Source organism: Netta rufina (genome assembly GCF_964035555.1).
Source record: "Netta rufina genome assembly, chromosome: 5".
Lineage (NCBI taxonomy): Eukaryota > Metazoa > Chordata > Aves > Anseriformes > Anatidae > Netta > Netta rufina.
Genome location: NC_140128.1, coordinates 57850532 through 57872970, shown reverse-complemented (window position 1 = coordinate 57872970; position 22439 = coordinate 57850532). Strand labels below are relative to the sequence as shown.

The window sequence follows — 22439 nt, the reverse complement described above, 5'->3', positions numbered from 1 at the left end:
ATTCTAATATAGCCAATATTGGTAGAATTGATTCATTTAACTAAAAAACATTGAAGCTTCCCTTTTAAAACATAGATCAGATGGTTTTGAGTCATGCTGCCAGAAACAGGGAATTTGTGAGAAGTCTGTGGTATTTATAAACTGATCTTGCTCTTTCCTTCAGTGATATTGAAATATCGCGATCTTGCATACCCAAGCCCATTGATCAAGTTGCAAAAGAAGTTGGCCTTCTCCCTGATGAGATGGAACTCTATGGCCAAACTAAAGCCAAGGTTCAACTGTCAGCTCTGAAACGGCTGAAGAACCAGCCAGATGGCAAATACGTTGTTGTTACTGGGTAGGTACTTCCTTAGCTGAAGAGGCATCACTTACGTGGTGTCAAGATGAAAAGAAATTTTGTTAGCCTGGCCTGTCGTTGTATTGTCTTTTGGTAAGTTGACTGTATGGAGTGTTTTGGGTTTTAGCAAATCACACTGTGACAATCTAGTGGTTTGGGAACTAGAATTACCTCTTTTAGCAAATAGTGGGAATGCAGTTTAACATTTTTCTCTTGGAGGTGCACTGTTTTGCTCTGAAGGTCAGGTTAATGAAGGGCAGACTGGATCACAGAGTTCTCCTAGTCTAGCAGCTTGCCTTCAACAGTAACCTGCAAGATGCTTCTGAGGAAGGTCTTGGGCAGCTGTGTGGTAACTTGCCAATCTTATTCCTGTTGTCAGTTGCTGAAGATTAGCAAAAGTGTGAAACAATCCAGAATTTGATTGGCATTAGCTACAGTCACTGGGTACCTGTTTTATCCCTCTAAGTGCTCAACTACTACAAGGGTTTCATTGTGTCCGTTGTGCTTTGTCACTGCAGGATAACTCCCACACCACTTGGAGAGGGGAAAAGCACCACCACCATAGGTCTTGTTCAAGCCTTAGGAGCACACCTTCACCAGAACGTCTTTGCCTGTGTTCGACAGCCCTCTCAAGGGCCAACCTTTGGTATAAAGGGTATGTGCTGTTCTGTTGATTTCAGGTGGTCTAAATGGGGAAAGGTGGCATTTGAAGATTTTTATTCTGCTACATCGTAGTTTTACATAATTCCCAGTTAAGATTTCATTTCTTTCTTAAAGAAAAACCTTGAGTAAGTTTTTCACTGTTGTTCTCAAGTGCTGTGCTGGGATATTAGCTAAGCTGCTCAACAGTAGCTGCCTTCTTAGAGTCATTAAAGAAATACATGCATTATCATTCTGAGCTAGGGAGACCTTTATTTACATGATTTGTCTGTTTCTCTGTAGGTGGAGCTGCAGGTGGTGGCTATTCTCAAGTTATTCCCATGGAAGAGGTAATTTTTGTACAAAACCTCATTGCACGTATAGCTTACAGACCTTGAAGAGACACTGCGGTCAGATAACGTAGGAAATCTTTTTTGTTTATGGGCCAGTGTATCAGAATGAGCGTTTGATTTCAGCAAAGCTTTTTTTTAGAAAACTCACTTCTTTGGTTGTTTGAGAAGGGCATTTGCATGGTCAAAGAATTTTACAGAACTGAGAATTCCCAGTTCCTCTGTTCCCTCCCCTCTTCTACTTCTGAATTGCTGCGTACCCTTCAGCAAAATACATGCAGTGCCTCTTTTTCCCAGTGCTGAAATTAAGATTATAATGACCTAATACATTTTGGAAGCATGTTAAATAGTTCTGTCAGCAACAGTGGTCACTGACTCCTTCTGTGAGCTATTTTGGTGTACTTGTGTTTTAGATTACTAACATGAAATGGGAAAAGGGAAAATGGGAATCAATAATGCCAAGACCTCAGCCTGTGGGTGACTGGCACTGCAGTGTATTTCTGATGTGACTTGGCAACGAGTAAAATCCCGTGTCTGGGGGCAGGGAACTGAAAGGCACGTGTAGCACGTGCTCTCATGCTTCCTCCAACTCTCTTGTAATTGCATGTAGAATCTTACTTTTGTGCACTACAGATTGAAACAGGGTAATTTGAGGAGGAAAAGCAGAAAAGATCAAAAGGGCTGTTTGTTCCAATTGATGCAGCAAGTCCATAAAAGATTTTTTATTTTTTTTAATGTGAAGGAGGCAGAAGATTGACTTATTCAGGTGCCATGTGTGAATGATAGATGTGACAGGAAAAATAATCTCCTGTATGGGAGCGTTAATAAGATGAGCTAAAAGACTTCAGTGCGTGTAGCAGTGGGAAGCAGCCCCAGTCTTGAAACAAACTGGTTGAAAGGACTTGAAGTATGACCCACATGGTAGAAAAACACACTGTAGTCTTTTTCTGAGTGTTTTAATTTATCAATGCCTGTCTCATAAAATGTAAGTACCTGGAGTCAGTAGACGTAGTAATGACCTTGATACATCATTGGATGTTTCTGTATGCAGCTTTCATCCCAGGAAATGATTAGCAAGCAAATAACTTTTAAATGAGGACTGTAGAACTGAGGTGGTAATAATTGCTGCTTGTTGCATATAAGTAGAATGAGAACAATTAGCATTTCCTTATTAGGATCTGTAATCACTGTGTGACTAGCTCCAGTCTGTTTTTTGCTGTTTGGTTTATAAGACCACAGCAGCAAGGCTCCAGCAAAGTGGTATCATAAAGGCTTCTGTCATATCACTTTTTCTAATGTCCTTTTTTCATCTTCCTCCTGTGCTGCACTGCTACAGAGGAAATGGATTGTTTTAACGACACTCTTCCCTTCCCTGCCCTAACACAAGTTCATCAAGTAAGCTATATATCCAAAATCTTTTGTCAGTATAGCTACAGTGCAGCAAGAAAACTCACATAGACAAGCCCACTCAAATTATCGTTTAATGAGATAGAACCGAGAAAACTACTAGCGTTGTCACTGTGTAGTACGTGGTCTACAAGTCCTGCCTACGATACTGTGTGTGAGTGGTTAGCTTATGCAGAGCTCTGTGCAGTCACAGCTCTACTGATAGCACCACATAAGGTTGCTAGTTTGAATTTAGTTCAGATACCTCTGTGGGAGCAGCCAGAACTTCAGCTAATGTGCGAAACGTTGTGCAAATAATGTGAGTGGGTCAGAAGGAAGGTGAAAGAAGGAGTAATGCAGATGCGCCGTACCATGCTGTTCTCAGGTATCAAGGAGCCTGACAGAACTGTTCTCATGCAAAAAACTGATTTGGAAGCTTTGTTCTGGAAGTTTGTAAAATGACATAAATGTGGGGGAGGCATTTTTCTGTTTCAGAGAAATTCTTTCCTCTCTTCCACATACTGCTCTGAGCAATCTCTTCCCCCTCCACCCTCACCCACTTTAACATTGCTATTAATATGTCTCTTTCCATCTGTCTACAATGTATTGAAATATATGAAAATTGCAGCAGGATGAGGTAACCGATATGTTTTATGTCCTCTAGTTTAACCTTCACCTCACTGGCGACATCCATGCTATTACTGCAGCAAACAACCTGGTTGCTGCTGCTGTGGATGCACGTATGTTCCATGAGCTAACTCAGAATGATCAGGTAGGATCCTTCTTACCCTGCCCAACCCACTCTGGCCAAGGTGCTGTGGGTATGCCAGCAGTACTAACTACATGTTTCGTTCTTCAAGGCTCTCTATAACCGTTTGGTGCCTTCTGTCAATGGTGTTAGGAAGTTCTCAGAGATTCAAATCCGAAGGCTACAGGTAAGTTCACTGGTTCCACATTGGTTTCTGATTCTGTTCCACTTACTCCTCCTTTATGTATGCAGAGCTAGGTAACAAAACTACTCATGTTGCACTGTGGGTCATAGAATCACCTAGGTTGGAAAAGACCTTCAAGATCGTGAAGTCCAACCAACTTACCACGTCCAATCATTAAACCACATCTCTTGGTGCCATGTCCGGACATCTCTTAAATACCTCAAGGGATGGGGACTCCATCACTTCCCTGGACAACCCATTCCAGTGCTTAACTACCCTCTCCATAAATAAATTCTTCCTAATATCCAGTATAAACCTCTCCTGGCACAACTTGAGACCATTTCTGTGTGTCCTATCACTTGTCAGTGGAGATAAGAGGCTGACGAGGCCAACCAACTAATGATTAGATCATTCTACTAGCATTTGTTTTTTACACAAAGTGTACAAAAGTGTTGCAGTCTGTCTTAAAGCACACATAACAATGAGTTGAAGCTCCAAGGGGAAGAATCATTGATGTAAATCTATTATATGCTGTGTGAGTAATGCAGTGGGAGGAGACAAATGGATTAGTGCCCTTTATTAATAGTGTCAATTTAGTGCCCTTAATGTAGTTTAAGAGAAGACAAGAACCAATCTTTGTCACAGCCAGCTAAAGCTAAAGATGAATAATTTGTATGTGGCAGCTATATAGATAATGCAGCACAAAAAAGACAACTTTCAGAATTCAGCAAAAAGAGAAGGTAGTGAATTTTTTTGTCCTAGCCAGATTCAGCAAACAGAAGAGAAGGGGAAAAAAATGCCTGTACCCTACATCCTTTACTTTTCTTCTCCCTGAGAAAAAAAAATCTCAGTTAAATAAGAACACCTGTCATTGAGTCGCAGACCCTGTGGAGATCACAACTCCTCCAGTCCACAGAACTGAACTTCCAAAGTGTGTCCCTGGCCTCTTCAAAAATTAGGATTAACAGGGAAATAGTTTTTCCATTGCACTTGGACCTTCTGGCTACAAAGACAGGCTGGGCTCTGCTGAGCTTATTCCGAGTGCAAACCTGATTGAGCGTGAATACAATCAGTTGCCCATAGGGAGGTCAGGACCAATAGACTACTTAGGAAGCTAAAACTCTAATTTATTAATTGGCTATAATGTCTCAACCATCAGAGAATGTGTGGTTTACTTCCACTGCCAGGCAAAGCAGCTTTGTCATATTACTTGGTGTTGTTGATGGACTGTAAGAGAACTCTACCTTAAGCACCCCTCTGGTTATTAAATGTTGAGATGTAAAGGGATGCTAATACTCCAGAAAGTGGATCTTTTTGATGATATGGTGGGGTTTGTTGTTTTTTGTTTGTTTGTTTTTAATGCTGTGCTTGAAGATGGAGGGAACAGACTTTCTTTTTCCCTGCTGTTCTCCCAGAGAAAACAGGACTTAGCTGTCTAGTTAATTTAAAAAAAAAAAAAAAAAAAAAAAGCTTGCTTGTTCGTAAATCAGCTCAATCCTTTTCCTCATTTCTAAGCTTGCACTTATATTGGGCTTCTTGAGATAATTCTTCTCTCAATTAAGCAACTTGGCACACTGCCCATCCTCCCAGTATGTTCAAGATCAGCTTTCTGGGATGCTGACAGCCTTGTGACTGAATTGTTTAATTCCTCCTTTGTGCTGCTTAACCAGCATGCTGAAAGCAGTGTCTTTAAATACGTATGGCTGTGTGCAGTGACCCTAGGCAAACTAATGAGAAATGGCTGTATGCATGTGAGACTAATGGTTAGAACGAGGCGTGTTAGAAACTGCAGAGCTTTCTTTCTTAATGATTTCCGTAGATGCCTTACACAAAACTTAGTGACAACCTGCCCCGATGAGCTCTATTTTCTGCATTGCCCTTTACAAGTTAGCAAGCAGCAAGCTCTGCTTCCAGGTACACGCTGATGCGGATCTCTTTATGTTGTGGGACTTAGGAAAAGGGACACCAATAGGGCATCTCCTCCTTATTTCTGAATATGCATGTGCTGCTGGCAAAGGCTGATTGCTGTAGTGAATGGTTCATTTCTCTGAATCTTCTCATTATAGTTTTTTTTTTGTCTTATTTGTTCTTTCCTTCCATAGAAATTGGGCATTAACAAAACTGATCCTACAGCTTTGACAAAGGAAGAAGTGAACATGTTTGTGAGATTGGACATTGACCCAGCCACCATAACATGGCAAAGAGGTACAAGAGCCATTAAATGAAAGAGTTATTAAAAAAACAAACCATCTCAAAAGAGGGGTTTGCAAGTGTAGCTGGAACTGTGTTTCCTGGGAAAATGGGAAGGACAGCAGGGCTCTGAGTGTTTGGTGGGATAGGTGCGTGCAGCTGGGATCCCATTCCTACAGGGGCTGACACAGGGGCTTGAATCCTAATCTTTGTGAATTCAGAGCAGACCTCACTAATTGGTGCAAGTTAGTGCTTGTGCTTTTGTTGGTCACTGAGAGTTTTGAGTTTAGCAACTCTAGCCAACAGTCAGGTAAAAAACCTGACTATCTGAGAAAGCATTGTGAGCAAGGAGAGGGTACTGTTCTGGAATTAAACTCAATTTTAATCTGCCCACTTGCTCTGTTGGGAAATGACAGAAAATAAATGCCAGATTTTTAAAAGGTTTTTAAAGATACCTAAAGTAAGATCAGTCTCTGGTCTGGCTGTATTAGTATTTCACTAACAAAAGGAATTTCAGATAAGGAAAAATTTTATTTAGATCCCATGAGGATTGCTTTTTCTTCTTTTTATGAAAATACAAAGTGAAATGTATTCTCCAAAATTTGCTTCATAACCTATAATGGAGCTAAATTAGCCTGCCTCATGGGAAATATTTTATAAAATACTTAGAATTTTTCAGGCAGCTAGTAAGAAACAGCAAGTTTAAGCTGGTATTTGATAGTTTGTGTTTCAAAGATAATTTGAGCTAGTGGGGCTCTATGGAACTGTTCTCATTAAATGGTGGATTCTGACCATTTTGTCCTTAAATTTATAAAATGATAATTTTATTTCCTTTTGGCTGTAATAACTTTCTGATTTCATTTTAACTAATGATGAAAAAGCCATGAAAATTTGAAAAAGCAATTGGACTTATGCTAGCAGCTCTGCTTTTCAGAGAGGCTTTGGACTTGTGGTTAATGCACACACAGGTAGGTAGACTCCCTCTGAACACAATGCAGAATCTGCATGTGATTGTGGTCATCTTAACATCATTGCAGTTCCATTTCAGAGAAGAATCGTGTTGATGAGTTCCTGCCATTCAGTAGGAGAAGATGGTTTTCCAAACTGCCATCCTCTCTTCATGCTGATCTAGAGGAATCTATTACAAACCAGAACTGTGACTTATGGCTTGCAGTGTGACTTCTCATCTTTTTCTTTGCATCCTCACAGTACTGGATACAAATGACAGGTTCCTCAGGAAAATCACTATTGGACAGTCTCCAACAGAAAAAGGCTTTTCACGAACGGTAATTATTCTCCTTTCTTGTGTCTTTTAAAAAGTACTTTGAAAAATACAATCCCAAAGCAAGTTTCTGTAACTCCAGATGTTTCTTTTTTTTTTTTTTTTTTTTACTGGTATTTTGTTAAAGAGAAAATAAAACTATACTTTGTATTGGTAGTGAACTGCTACCATTGAAGTGCTTGGTTGAAGGGACTTTTTGCTGTCTGTTCCCATCAGCCCTTCCCTGAACGTTGGCTTAGTTGGCTTATGACTGTGGCACAGTAACAGTTGTACACAAATGCTCCCTGCAAATATGATGCCTGGCGATTGCTAATCTTAGCCACTGCACATGCTTTGATTGGGATGCGTCTGTCCAAAACCCAACACAGTATCCAAGCTTGTTTTCTGGATTCATTGTATAATCAATGTAGAAAAATGGTCAATTGGAACTGTGATTTCTCTCATCCTTTAATAACTGTCAAATTAATAGTTTAAATGGGTTGTGCCCAGAAAACCCTTTTTCTATTTACTTGAAAAGGTCTCTAGAGCACCTAGCTTCAACAGAGGTATCTGTGTTATGTCAGATGAATATGAATTCTACCCTTCATTTCTTACAGAATCAGTTAGGTTTTTGTTGTTGTTGGGCTTGGTTTTTTTCCTTGTCATGTGCTGTACTGTTTAGTGATGGCTAGATGAGTTAGTAAGCTCAGTCTTCTAAAATATATTCTGTAAGTGTTCTTACATGAATCACTAGTTTATGTGCCAGGAGAGAGTCATATAATAGCAGTGGAATAAGTAGTTTTTACTTTATTTTCCACAAAAAAAAAAGGTTTAAATTTGTCAATTTAAATAATTATATGATTTAAGTATGTTTTGAAAGTAATACTTAAAATTATTTGTATTTGTATTTATTTTTTATTATAATGGAGATGACTAGCCTTTTTTCGGCTGGGGAATCTTGATGAATTCACATTCTTTATTTATCTCTTGCAGGCTCAGTTTGACATCACAGTGAGCAGTGAAATCATGGCAGTTCTAGCACTCTCTGACAGCTTGGATGACATGAAAAGGCGACTGGGCAGAATGGTAGTAGCTTCCAGCAAGAGAGGAGAACCAGTTACAACAGATGACCTTGTAAGAGAGTCACAGTCCTTAAATGCTAACTATCTCTTAGCACTTCTGAAAGTCCTTGTATTGAAAAGCAGAATGATGATTCTGTGCAGGAAAGACTTCAGAATACTGAAAATTAAAATGAAATCTTGGCCTCTGGAGTTACTGAAGTGTTTTTTGTTTTTTGTTTTTTTGTGTGTGTGTTTTGTTTTGTTTTTGTTTGTTTTTTTTATTTCAGTGTGGCTAGCTCCTAACTCAGAGACTGTGTGAACACATGTTCTGGGCAGGGACAAGGGGTTCTCTGTGATGTACTGCATGTCAAATTGAAGCTAGCACCATAGGAATTACGGGGGGAATACATGGTGGCTTCTAGATAAAAAGCATATTTAGAAATAGGAAGAATTCAAAATGCATCCTGCTGGCCATCCTGTTTCTCAGACTCCCTGGAGCGAGGAAAACATTAAGCAGGATCAAAGCCTGGTGCAAATTTAATTACAGATGATGAAATATCTTGTGCTGGGAGACTGTGAATGCTATAAAAGCTGACCTTGTTGCAAATAAGTGCAAGGTCTCCATAAGGCAGCCTTTTGGTGAGGTGCGCAAATCCCTTATTTCCACTGAACGAAATGCTGAATATAATAGCACTGGTGATGTCTGTTACCAGTATGTAAAACAGTCGCAAGGTGCAATACTGTCTTGCAACTGTCCATACAATAATTATTAGCACAGTTCTTGGTGTTTTTATGGAGTCTGTCAACTGGAACTCTCCCAGACAGTGCTTCAGCATGGTTCAGGGATTAGCCTGTGCCCCAGACGCTTTTTTCCAGTAAGTGCTTTGGAGATGGGAACCCTGTCTGGAGAAGGAGAGGGAAATTGAGCTCTGTATGTGAACTGTGCCCTGCAACTTGGCCTCAAGACGGAAAACAGGTTCAGGACTGTTGCACTAGTCAGCAGAGACGTGATACTGGGCTTACTGCTGTCCTGTATAGTAGATTTTTTTTCACAACCTCAATTTTGATGACTCAAAAAGAGCTCTGCAAATTAGCATGGTGCGGTGTTAATGTTTGTCTCACATTTTTTTTGAATAAACTTTTCCAGTGTGACAGAGGAATTCACAGGGTGGGTATCCTGGTCTCTGTTTCCAGCAAAGGTGGAACACAGCACTAAGGCTTAGCCAGCTCTTGCTGTCTGTGAGTTTGGGGAGATATTTTTGCTTGGTTGAGTGATACTATTTTTTTTATTTCTGCATTCATCCCATAAATCTGGGAAGCAGTAGATTAGCAGTGTCTCCTGACTCTGGCCCTGCGGGAAAAGGGTTGGTCTGGGAAGTATTTATCTCGAAGTATCTTGATGTGAGATGTTTGTTGGGCATGGGGAAGGGCATGTGCCAAAGTTCTATAGGCAGCTTTGAGATTTTATTTCCTGTTGCTAATGTGCTGCCAAGTTTTAACGTTAAATACCTGAGTTAACCCCTGTTCTTCAAAACAAAAGTTCCTTTTGCTGCCAATCAATGGAGGCAGATGGAACTTGGGCAGGGAGTTGCTTTGTAGGTTTTATGTGGAGTCTAGGTGATAGAAGTCTTTTCATCTCAAGATATTTTTTTTTTTGTTTTGAACCTAATTAATTTTGTTTGTCACAACTATGGAGTGGAGGATGGTATCAATGTGTCAAACGGATTCTCAGGTTTAACACGTTTGTGCAGGTGGTGGCCATTGGCTTGCATGGTTAGGGGTGTGTTACATGCTCCTAGTGCAGCCAGAAACATGGTGATTGCAGAGACCAGACTGGCACAATAAGATGTCCACATCCTTCTGCTGTAGACCAAAGTCATGGGTGCATTACCAGGAAGCTCAAAGGAACTGGGAAGAAACATGAAATCAAAAACTGACTACAGGTTTTTAGAGATAGAGATGTGTTGAAGTTCTGCTGACTGACACAGGCCTGAAATGTCGTCATGGAAATCTTGCTCAGTAGCTTTCATTATTCTGGAGATGACTGAAGTTTAAAGCTTACCCATTAAATGTTAACTAAGCTTTCATGTGGCAAGATTGAAATAATGAAACAAAGCAGTGCATGTTTAAAAAAAAATCATATAATTGAATACTGCAATCCAACTGAAATTAAAAGGGAAGAAAAGGAAATAATGGTTTGAGGTTTTCGTAACTGCTCTAAACGTTTGGTTCAGTAGCCATGATAACAATTCTAGTTACTTTAGCAAATGCTGGGTGACAACCAGTTCAGTTTTCACTGGACTCTGTCAGTTACAAGGTTGACCAAACCATTATTTTTCCCCTTCCTGGAACAGATGTGAATGAAGTCACAAGTGTTCACTTTACAGGAAGCAGAATTGCAGCAGGGCACACAGCTGCACCCCAGAAGGAACGTGGACTCTGCTGTTTGCCATTGGTTCATGATGCCAGCTTGATCTTTTTCACGAACACAGGGCTTCACTTTAGAAGTTAGCTCTGAGCAAGGGAGTTGGCCAGGATGTAGCAGCTAGTTAGGCACAAATTCAGGTCATTATGTAGAGCCTAGTTGCTGAAGTTAGGGGGAAAAATATCTAAAATTATTCTACCTGTAAAACCCAAGAACGTTGACATGTATAACTTTTAAACTCACTGCATTTATGTACTGCAAAAGAAAGACAGTAATGCTACTGTTGAGGTGTTGGGATGAAGAATGCAGTGTGGTATTTTATCATGTATGAAAATTGTCTTGAAAAACTCTCCCCGCTTTGTTCTACTGAATGGGACACAATAAACCTTATGTATCTAAGGGTTACTATTGTTTACTAACCTGCTGAAACAGCAGTTGTTTTTTATGCCTTTACTACAGACTAAGTTGGCCAAACAAGGTCACAACCAAAAGGCTGCACCCAGCAGAAATTTTTTTATAAGGATGTTAAAGGCATTATTCTGCCCTGTTCTGAGTAATGTTACTTACATCTGGAGCAACTGCTGGTTCTGCTCCTGAAAGCTCGCCAGGATAAAAGCAGAGTCTTGAAACTGCCTAGGAACTGTCTCTTTGTCTCACTACATCTGGAAACTGATAGCTCTTTTTTTTTTTTTTTTTTTTTCCTTTTAGGGAGTGACTGGTGCTCTGGCTGTCTTGATGAAAGATGCTGTTAAACCAAATCTCATGCAGACACTAGAGGTGAGCCACAAGTGATTTGCTGTATGTGTGTTCACAAAAAAAAAATACGGGTTTAGTTCATTTATCACAGTCAGAATGGACTTACTCTGCTTACAGCTAGAGGTTTATCATGGTTTCTATCAAAGATTCAGGATTAGTGTCTTTATAAGTATGCCACTGGCATATGTGATGACACTGAAGAAATGCACTAAACTTTGCTGTATCTCTTTTGTTGACTCCAATGTCAGAAAATGTTTTGAAAATCTAGACAGCATGAGTGCAGGAGAATGGCAAAGAGTTGCTGGGATTTAGCCATCCTTTTCCTAAGTGGGTTAATATCTCCACTTCTGAAGATTATTATAATCTGTAATCTTTCTTTAGTAATGATAATGAATGTTTGATCAAAGGGCTTTAAGATTTGTCTTCTAAGAATGAATTTCTTTAACTTCCGATACTGTAGTACTTAGCTCTTGAAATACCACAAATTTGCTAAATTTTACCCTCTGATTTTCTCTCTCTCTCTCCCTGTCATTCCCACATCCCACCCCCCATTTTCTAGGGCACACCAGTGTTTGTTCATGCTGGACCTTTTGCCAATATTGCACATGGAAATTCTTCAGTGTTGGCAGACAAAATAGCACTGAAGCTTGTGGGTAAAGAGGGCTTTGTTGGTAAGTGGATGGTATGTTGTTTTTGTTGTTGGTTTTGCAGGGAAGGATCTGCTTTTTATATCATGACTGTCTTTGTTGTTTGTTTTTTTTTGTCTTAGAAGAAGCTTCTGATTTCTATAATCAGAGCGCTGATTTCTCTACCCAGCAACCTTTCACGAACTTCCTCATTTTTTTTCCTTTTGTTTTTTTCTCATGCTCTAGTTACGGAAGCAGGATTTGGTGCAGACATAGGCATGGAGAAATTCTTTAATATTAAGTGCCGTTACTCTGGTCTCCGGCCTAATGTGGTGGTGTTGGTTGCTACTGTCCGAGCTCTGAAAATGCATGGAGGCGGGCCTGCAGTAAGTACCAGACAATGTTTCATTTAGACCTAAGAAGCTCTTACTTGTAGTTGTGCAGTCACTTAAAGCCCTGTAGGGTTTGATCTGCTTTTAATTATCTTGAGATCTGCAGCTGTAAAAGGAATCCATATGTCCCAGCTGCTTGTAAGCTGCTGCTTTGTAGTATGTTACAGATACATAGCTGCTTATTTTATTGTCCTAATTAAATATGCCAGGCCACTAGTGATATTATCACAGTCCTTAATTTGTTACATTATGAGTATAGCTTTCATTTTTTTTTCTTTTTTCTTAGGAAAAAAAAATACTCTTGAAGTAGAGTGTTGTATCTTGATGCAGTTTTACAAGAATCAAGTACATATTGCTGTCATGAATAAAAATCTTATGGGGTACCCTCGTCTTTTTCTTCCCTAGGTCACTGCAGGGGTACCTTTACCAAAGGAGTACACAGAAGAGGTAACCTTCTTTAGCTGTTGTGACAGTTGACCACCTATTTGCAGTCATTACACAATATTGTCATGCAGTGCGTGCCTGGATAGCCAGTCTGTGTCAATTCTTTAGCTGCCAGAGAAATGCTTCCTCACACAAGCTATAATGTTCTTTTTTTTTTTTTTTTTTTTAAAAATGATGTTACTTTGGCTCTGCTCTTTCAAGCATTTATTGTACTTGACCTAGCCAGAGCCTTCTGTTTCTCCTGAGCTCCCACAATTGTCTATGTGCTCAATTTTTCATAGTAATGTCTGCTGAGTGTCCCCTGACCCTCTCAGTATTAAAATAATTGCTTGGCTGAAATACTGTCTCTGAAAATATTCAGAGTGCTTGTCTAATTATTCTTCTTAGCAGCAGCAGTTTTTATTCCCCTTCTGCCCTTCCTTTGAAAGCAGAGAGGAAAGTGAACTATAGTCTATGCTTCTATCCTCGTGCCTTGAAAGGTTGTGTGTACTTAAATAATTGGTCTGGCTCTCTTTATATGGCTTCAGCTTTTTAACTTCTAGAGTTTCTGTTGGGTTTGTTTCTTAAAATGATAGGAAGGGATGAAATGTCTGGATTTCCATTAATAATCTCTGGTGCTGTGAAACAAATATGTGTAAACTGAAATCTGTTACCACAAACTTCAAACAAATGTCGTGAAATTCACTGCTAATGATATTTAATAATTAAAGAGGAATGTGCCACAGAGGAAAATGAGACTTTACTGTGAGGAATTAATGAGCATAGGTATTGACTTAAGAATAACAAAAAGTGATAAAAAGTAATTTCTCCTACCTTGACTTGGCAGTTGAAAGCAGCAATTTTCAGAAACAGTCAGTCCTTTTCTAGCATTCCATCTGAGATTGTGCACTAGTCCAGAGTGTTCAGAAAGCAGCTCTGAAAATGTGCCTTGGTGGTTTCATACCCTTTCTGACGCTTTCATCGTGAGCTGTGGATATAGTGGATTTGGAGCAAAAGTTTCACTGCCCTTCATAAAATGCACTTTCTGCCTGTTGTATTCTTTACAGAATCTTCAGCTGTTGGCAAAAGGTTGTAGTAACCTAAGCAAACAAATCCAAAATGCTCGGTTGTTTGGTGTCCCAGTAGTAGTGGCTGTCAATGCTTTCAAGTAAGTAAGCTTGGGCCTGGAATTGATGCATGGGAATAAAATGGTGGTGCTTTATATGCTATGTGGAATGCAAACTCTCTTCTTTTCAGTATTGTCCAGGTTTTGTTTGCAGAAAATAACATTATGCGTTGCTTGAAAATGCTGAATAAATAGAGGAGCTCTGCTCAGTCATTTCACGTGCACTCACTAGTTAAATTTAGCTTAAGATCTTATGATAAGTGACTTATCTGCCATCATTTACACTATAACTGGCCAAATTACTGTGGACAAAAGGTACCTGTGATGATGTGGAATCAAAGTTCATAATAGATGGCGAAGTGCCCTTGCTGTAAACCCCACTGTGTTCAGTGGTCTGCTGCATAGAATAATTGTGCCATGCCGGGAAGCATTTAGGGCTCTGCACGTTGTACTGCAGAGGAAACAGTCTGTGTGGTCTTCCCTTATAAGAGCAGAAGGGCTTTGAACTGGTGTGTTAAGTCTGATACCAGTTGAAATGGAATAGCCAGCAAGAGGCTAGTTCATCTGAAGTGAATGTATCTGAATCTCTGATCTAGAGAAATTTTCTAGTTTGTTGTGTACGTGCTGTAGCACACCTTTAGTATCTCTAAATCAGCAAGTACTGCTGTCTTTTTGAGTTTGCTTCTGAAGACAGGAGTTGCATTGCTGATATAAGCAGAAAATCCAGAGCATGGCTGTCAGTTGTCTTGGCCTTCTGCATGTAGTTCAGGCCTACTTGTTGCTCTGTTTCTCTTTGGAGTAGTGGTGGATAACCCCTCAGTAAAAATGGCTCCCTGGTGGGTAGATGGATCCTGTGATTTCTTTAGACAGAGTTTGAGTCTTGTTGACAAGAATGAGAAATAGAACAAGCTATTCATTTACTGTGCATACATTCTGGTACAAATACACTGACTTTTCTCCTTACAGAACAGACACAAAAGCTGAACTGGCCCTTGTAGTACAACAGGCAAAGGAAGCAGGGGCGTTTGATGCTGTTGAGTGCACTCACTGGGCAGAGGGAGGTAAAGGAGCTGTTGCACTGGCCCAGGCTGTTCAGAGAGCGTCACAGACACCCAGCAACTTCAGGTTCCTCTATAATGTGGAGGTAAGAGCTTGTACTATTACAGAGGGAGGTACTTTGTTTATAAGGTAGAGATTAGCTGGTTTCACTAGCTTAAATGGCTGAAAGTTACCTGAAAGTCTGCTCTGAGAAGCTGAGAAGAAACTTGTTTTTAGAATACAACCTTTATTCCACCAGTCTCAAAGACACGGTTTGTCAGTTCTTGTTGTTTTGATTACTAAGTGAAATATAGTTTATGTCTGATGCTGAAAGATACTGCTGTGACCTGGCTAGAGATGACAAACGGGTTTCTAATGTGACAGCCACGTTTCAGGATAGGGGGAAGTTTATTTCATGATCTAGGGCATGCATTCCTGTCAGAGCATGGACTGGAACAAGTCTGAACACACTTGCTACCTTACTGGAGAGTTTTTGGGTGCACTTGGTGCTCAGGACAAGAATACAACAGGCTGTGGAACAGAATATGTCCATTTTGACCTTGTTTCTTTCTCTGCAAATAAGGTTTATGGAGTCACACTACACGTTGGGTGGAAGAGTGCGTGTAAATGTATTTCTAATGATTTTGTACTTAAGCAAATTTGGCAAATGACTTGGAGGTAATGAAGTCACTGTTATTTCCTAGGTTATGGCCTAAAATCTCCTTTAATAGCAAGCGCCTATTGAGGCACCTAATGAGGTACCTAACGAGGTACAGTTATGTCCTTGTGTCTATTTCAGCTTCTAAAACAGATGCTTTCAATTTTTCTTTTTTTAACCTGATTTATTTGTGCTTTTATTTAACAGTTAATTTGTATTCCCTCAAATTATTTTTGTCTGCTTTTTGACTTAAACTTGAGAGCAAATACAGATGCCTCTTGCAGGGGGTGGTAATTAACATATAAGCACAGCTCATAAGAAATACTGATGTGTATCTTATTGTTTCTGAGTGTAATAAACTACTTTTGTCCTCTTAACAAGAGCTGCAACAAGATAAATGAAACTTGTTTTGAAACCCCTTAAATTATTGTTTAGCTTTGTTTTACAGCAAATGGGAATACCTCCTGTAGCTGCAGATGAGTGCAACATATATGAAGGATTGTGAAGCTGCTGTGATGTTACAGCTCTGTGTAGTTGGGCCATGCTGACTTGCCTGTCTTTTTTCCAGCTCCCTGTTATAGATAAGATCAGACTTATTGCACAGCAGATCTATGGGGCAAGTGACATTGAGCTACTTCCAGAAGCACAGGAGAAAGTCACCTTGTACACTAAGCAGGTTAGTTTTTCCGTGTCATCTGCTACCCAGTGATGCTTTTCATTTAAAATGGTTATACTGAACAGTGGTGTTCAAACTGTGTATAAAGGGAATCATCACTCGAAACGTGTCCTTGCCCAGGACTTGTTGAATACTGCTGTGGCAGAAGAGTATGGAAAGGTGGTGTGGGAAGGAAGAACTCCTCTGACCCAGTCATAAGTCCCCTATACTGTGTGATGGGGGAGAATTCAGTGATCTTTACTTTCCAATCCTTTAGCAGTTGGGAATTAGTTGGGAACCATGCAGACTGGTTCTAAACAGTCTCTGATTTTTTTTTTATTTAATTTGTCATGTCCCACTGAGTTACCTGAACCGTTTTTGAACATGTATACCTTTTTGGCAGCCCCAGCTGTACTGGGGGAAGAGTTCCACAATTGATACAATACTTCTTGTGAAAACATGGCTACTTTTATAAATTTATAACCTGGCGTCTGGTTGTTGATTAGGTGCTTTCTGGTTGTTTATTGGTTTTCTTCTTTAGTGTGGTATTCTTATGAATTTACCTGCTTTTATAGATAGTTTCTGCATTAATGAAGGTCTGTAAAGGGCTTTGAAGAGAACAGAAATGTTGAGAACAAGCCATGCTTTGTTTACAGTGTGCTTGAATAATTTTGCTTTTGAAGTCCTTTAACTACTGGTGTACATAGTTTCTTGCTTTTGTATCTCTTGTACATTCCTTTACAATTCTATTGAAATACCATAGCTGTGTAATTGCTACTTCCTCACAGTGTGCAATTACATCAGACATTTCTAATTAACCAACCTCAGCTGAACAAGAACTTTAGTTCTGAGCTGTTTCAACTAACGCTTTGGGATGAAAGTAGAAAGTAAGCCAGATATCAAGATATCTACCACTTCCATACCATGAACCTTTTCCTCAGTTGGCTGTTTTTCCCTTAATACTGGGGAGGGAGGCAGAATTTGGGAGAAGAAATGGGGATGCAGAATGGTCAGTGGATCTGACAGGCTGTGGATGAAGCAATTGGTGAAGCATAAAATAACATGATAATGCAGAGAATGGCACAGAGAATAGTGCAATTACATTTGAATACAGGAACTGTTGCTGTTTTTTCACTTATTTTTTTCCTCTTTCTCTTTCCCTTTTCATTGCCTTGCCCAGGGATTTGGAAACCTGCCGATCTGCATGGCTAAAACTCACTTATCGTTGTCTCATGACCCTGAACAAAAAGGAGCACCTACAGGTTTTATCCTGCCAATCCGAGATATTCGGGCGAGTGTTGGTGCTGGATTCCTGTATCCGCTGGTAGGAACAGTAAGTGATTGAGTAAAACCCCAGAACTGCAGGGTGTGAAAAAAAACCTTCATGTGCATTCCAGTTACAAAAGGTATCTTAACTGAACAGAGTCCTTGTCATTCACAGATGATGATTTAATGGTCCAGTGTATTAAATGCCCTTCATAGGGGTTTTCCAGTGGGAAGAGGGAAGCTAAAATAGATCCTTCAGATATTTAGCAAGCCCCCGGTGTCCTTCCCAGGTCCCACATCTCTGTCTTCCTGGATTTTGAGGAGTAAGTGAGCTCTGTATCTAAGGAATTCTAGGAACTACAGATTGGTGGAGAGGATAGGAGAAATCCTTGCTCCCCTAACTGCCTGCGTGACTTGGCATTCCTGATGCACTTTGCAGTATTGCAGCAGTGTGCATCTGCAGGTCAGTGTGGAACAAAACAACTCTTCCAGAGCTTACAAAGCAAACAGTTTTTGTTGAGACACCTCCAAAGCAAAGCTGACTTGTATTACCAAGCATTTGTCAGTCTCCCCTTGCATTGGTTTTGTTTTGTTTTTTGCCAATTTTTTTTTGCTGACCATCTGTTCCAACAATTTATTTCCCTGTGCCCTTGAGTTTTTAGTTCTGTTCTTTGAGATGATTGACATAATGTCAGCCAAGAGGAGAGAGAGTAGCTACAATGGAAGCAGGATCCTGGAATAGCTTTGATAGGAATGGGCTGGCAGAAAGAGGAGCTACCTGCAAAATGAACTAACATTCAGGTTTGTGTCCAAAGAAAGAATGTTAGGATGAAAGGCTCCACTGGAAATCTTATCTGCAGAATCTGTTCTGGATAAATGCTAAGTAACTTGTTAGGTTATTGCAGGAGCAGTTGGAGCAACCAGCCCTGTCTTTTTCTTATTATTCTTGGGCCTAAACCTTTTTTTTTTTTTTTTTTTTTTTTTTTCTGAAGTCTTCATGGCAACATGTTTGTTTTAATGAGCTTTATTTCAAAATCATTAAGGGCAAATGGCTCAGATGCTAAAGTTTGTTGATTTAAGAGCTGGATCCTTTCCTCCTTCAAATGCTAGCTCTCCAAGAGCCAAATACTGAATATCTTTTTTAATTATTTTTTTAATAAAAAATAAAGGTTTTCCAGATTACCCAACGTAAATAAAATAACCACATCCTGAATAAAGTCTGGCTCATAAACCTTTTTAAGGAGTACTGTGTGTTGGGATGAAATGAGAGATAGTGTGCTCACTCCTGTTAATTAATTACTTTTTTGCAAGCCAAGATTTAATCCAAACAATGATGTTTTGGATATTTATAAGTACTAGAGAAGGAAAGAGTACACAGCATTAATGAGATACACAATAGAAAGATGTTTACAGGCATTGTTTTGACTTTTTTTTCTGTGCCTTCCATTTCTATGAAGTTGGAGTCTCTGCTCTGCTACCTTCACAAATCTGTAATGTTTTCTTGGACATGCAGTTAATCATGATGCTAACTCTGCCAGAATTAACAGTAAGCCTTCTGGTTAGGGACATGAAGATCACTCTTCTGTGGTGTCTACTAAGCCAGGGAAGAGATGTCATTTTGAGAAGCAACCCAGGGCATTTTGAATCAGATCACTATTTTAAGCCCATTCAACAGGAGATGTGTTAGCCTCAGAGTAATTTTTTGGCAGCAGCCATTGAACTGTGAGCTGAAAACACAGTAAAAACGCTGCTCTCTCTGGAAGATCTTTGTGAAATTTGAGGTGAAATTAATCAACATTGCATGCATATTCTTGTTATTCTGAAGTTAATTGCAAAGATATATCATACTTCTAAATTTTCTCAACTTCTGAGCTTTGTGTTTTTCTTTCCTTCTGGCTCAGAGTTGAAGCTGTTGTTCTTTAATGAAATACTTTGAGGTTTAAAAAGAAATATAATTTCAAGGTGAAAAGGTGTGGTGAGAACAGAAAAACCCTTCTAGACACTTTGAATCTCATTTAATGATTTGGCTCTTGAGAGTAACATATTCATACAACTAAAGATAAAGACAAGAAATGAGAGCCATATCTGAGGTCCACTCTTCTCTCTGTCGTCCCCTCTTCCCTGTCCTGGAATGGAACAGCTATGACAAAAAGCCAGTGCAGTCCTAAAATTCATTACAAAAGGTAACCTTGAAGTGGCTTTTACCTTTGCATAAGGCATGTATACATCCTGCAGTGGTATAGTACATACGGGACTGGTATTAGCACTTTTAAATGGCCTAGGAAAATGGGATGGGATTCCAAAAGCTCCCAGAGTTTTGAGATCTGCAGAAAATGCCTAACCTTGCTGCTGAGCTTATTATCAAAATTTGATTGGTGTGCAAAATGCTTGCTCAGGGAGAAAATACCAGGTTGCTAAAGAGATCTTTAACCTAATGGAGACAGGCATAGCAATTACTGGTTGTGAAAGCTGAGGCTGGGTGATGTAAATGGAAAGTGAGACATTGAATTTTTATTTATGGGGTAAATGACCACTGGCACAAACTGTCAAGCATGGTCACGAATTGTCCACCTTTGTAGGACGTCCATGCTAGCACTGCATGCGCTGCTGGGCTAAACACTGAGTTCGGGAAGGCAAAATTGTCATCTGCATTAGTAAATGAGGCCAAGCGTAGTCCCTGCTGGCTTCGCATTTTGCAGCTCTGAAAGTGGGTATTCAACAGTGGGACAACTTGAAAGGACTGCCCTGAGGCAGGCATAGTGCAGGCAGCTGTTTTGCTGGCTTTGGTTCTGCCACTGCACAACCACTCTGACTTGCATACCTCAGAAATGTTCCAATCAGGAAAGCTGACCTGTCCATTTCTAATTAAGCTTAAAAAAAAAAAAAGAAACTATTAAAGTTCTTGTCTCAACAATAATTATCCCTAATTATTTTACAGTTAAAGTTCTAGAATCTTAGAGTTTTAATTAATTGAGACTTTATAGTCTGCAAAGTTGTATTAAAATATGTACCATCATTTGAATAATCAGCAAGCTGACACAAGCAGTTATTGTCTCCTCACATGAGTGTTCACAAGTCCGTGAACACTCATGTAACAGTTGGTCAGCTGGATGCTTAAGTGCTTTGCCAAATCCCGGACACAATCCCTGGCAGAGGTTGAAGTGTGTGCCACATCTATCTACTAAGCCAGTTCCTGGTTCTTGCAGTATGCTTCAAAATGGTGTACGACCATCACCCAGCTAGGATGTAGGTGTGCAAGGAGCTGTCACCAACGCAGTTCTCAGCAGAGATAAAGTATTAAATCTTCTGTGCAAAGCTATGCTGGTTCTGTTTTAACAATTTATCTTTTGTTGTCCAGATGAGCACTATGCCAGGACTTCCTACAAGACCCTGTTTTTATGATATAGACTTGGACCCATTGTCAGGAGAAGTAAATGGTCTCTTTTGAAAAGAATTGTTAACCAAAGGTAGGTGCCACCTTCAGGTTAGAAGGCTTTCAGTCTTTGGGCTTTATTTCTCAACATGAGATAATGGAGTTAAGCCAATCTCATATTATGCCATATGTTTCCAAATGACATATGATTATAATTCAGCCTGAAAGTTGCCTGCAGACTATATAATAGTAATTAAATTTATTTTTCTTTTTAGCTCCCAGAAGAACACCTGATGAGTCATGTAAACGGAACTATGCCCTGATCTTTAAGTCAAAACAAGATATGACTGAGCTTACAGTGCAAGAAGTGACTGGAAGGAGGAGTGCTGAAGGATCAAACACTTATTTTTAATCTGTAATAATTTTTAAACTACTGTGTTCCAAGCTAGCTGAAACTAAGTATATAAAGTATACTTTGTGTACAACCGTCCTGCTTCATAATTGTAGCTGAAGCAGAATACAGAAACTTGGGTTTAGTGACCTCTTGATTCATTGAGATGATTTTAATAATTAAAAATCCTAAAGCTGGTGCTTTTTGGAACAGTCTTGCAACTTAGTTGCCTTAACGGTAGGGTTTCTGTGGAATGTATTATCTTTGGAAGTCTTGTGCACTGTAATATTCCTACTTGCTGTACTGAATTCTGTATCCCTGTCTCGCACTGTGAGAGAATTGGCTGTGTTATGAAATTGCACCAATTTCATTTAAAAGAGGGAACAAGGAAGAATACTTTTGCATGTCAGCTCTCTCTAGAAGTGCTCACCCTGCCTTCTGCTGTGGATTATTTCTGCAGACACCTGAGCTATATCAAATTTCTCTTTAAGAAAGCCCAGCTATGACTAACAGATTGTATTTTTACTGGAAATTGAATCCCTGGGTATCAGATCTGTAGAGACTGGATCTCTAGGCCATGTCTGTGGCTTTGACCAAATGTCTTTTGAACCCTTTTATGCTCAACAGTAAGTACGGTTACACCAACAAGCCTTGTTTCCTAAGGTACCTTTTTGGTGAACAAAGACAATGTGAGTAGTGATCAAGTCATTTGTACTAGGCTTTGTCAGCAGGCCAAAAATCATTTTGTAACAAAAATATAGTTGCTGCCAGATTTTTAACTAATACAAATAAATTGATAAATACTTGCAGTGCTTCTTGGGTTTTAATGTATGCGCTGAGATTAATGAGGAGAATTTATTTCTGTGATTAACTGCATACCGCGGCAGTCCCAGTATTGACAATTATAAGTGATTATTGCAGTAATAAGTTGCCTGCAATGCACCACTATGTGTTCAATTTTCTGTGTTTATTTTTGTTTCTTTTCTCCTATATGGCGTGTGTCATCTATAGGAAATAAACTACCTGAATTATTCAGTGGGTTGGAGTTACTCGCAGTTGACTGCAAAAGATCTGAATTAAGATGCTAGTTTTATTGACTGCCATGCTTGCAGCTAAATATTTTTGGCTTTCCCTTTCTTTATAGACTTGCCAGG

At 39.6% G+C, this 22439-nt stretch overlaps 1 protein-coding gene across 2 annotated transcripts in view; it reads left to right on the top strand.

Annotated features, from left to right (window-relative positions):
* Positions 1-22179, top strand: part of MTHFD1 (methylenetetrahydrofolate dehydrogenase, cyclohydrolase and formyltetrahydrofolate synthetase 1) — a 40187-nt gene extending 18008 nt beyond the window's left edge. For both annotated transcript variants that reach the window (XM_084288190.1, XM_084288191.1), the window contains exons 11-28: positions 164-337; positions 856-992; positions 1280-1326; positions 3377-3484; positions 3573-3647; positions 5747-5849; positions 7044-7120; positions 8089-8229; positions 11290-11358; positions 11897-12008; positions 12210-12349; positions 12761-12802; positions 13846-13946; positions 14871-15048; positions 16169-16276; positions 17436-17588; positions 20880-20988; positions 21170-22179. In XM_084288190.1, coding sequence (XP_084144316.1) covers positions 164-337; positions 856-992; positions 1280-1326; positions 3377-3484; positions 3573-3647; positions 5747-5849; positions 7044-7120; positions 8089-8229; positions 11290-11358; positions 11897-12008; positions 12210-12349; positions 12761-12802; positions 13846-13946; positions 14871-15048; positions 16169-16276; positions 17436-17588; positions 20880-20969 — 1855 coding nt within the window. In that variant the 3' untranslated portion in view covers positions 20970-20988; positions 21170-22179. The remainder of the gene's footprint in view (positions 1-163; positions 338-855; positions 993-1279; positions 1327-3376; positions 3485-3572; positions 3648-5746; positions 5850-7043; positions 7121-8088; positions 8230-11289; positions 11359-11896; positions 12009-12209; positions 12350-12760; positions 12803-13845; positions 13947-14870; positions 15049-16168; positions 16277-17435; positions 17589-20879; positions 20989-21169) is intronic.
* The last annotated feature ends 260 nt before the right edge of the window (positions 22180-22439 follow it).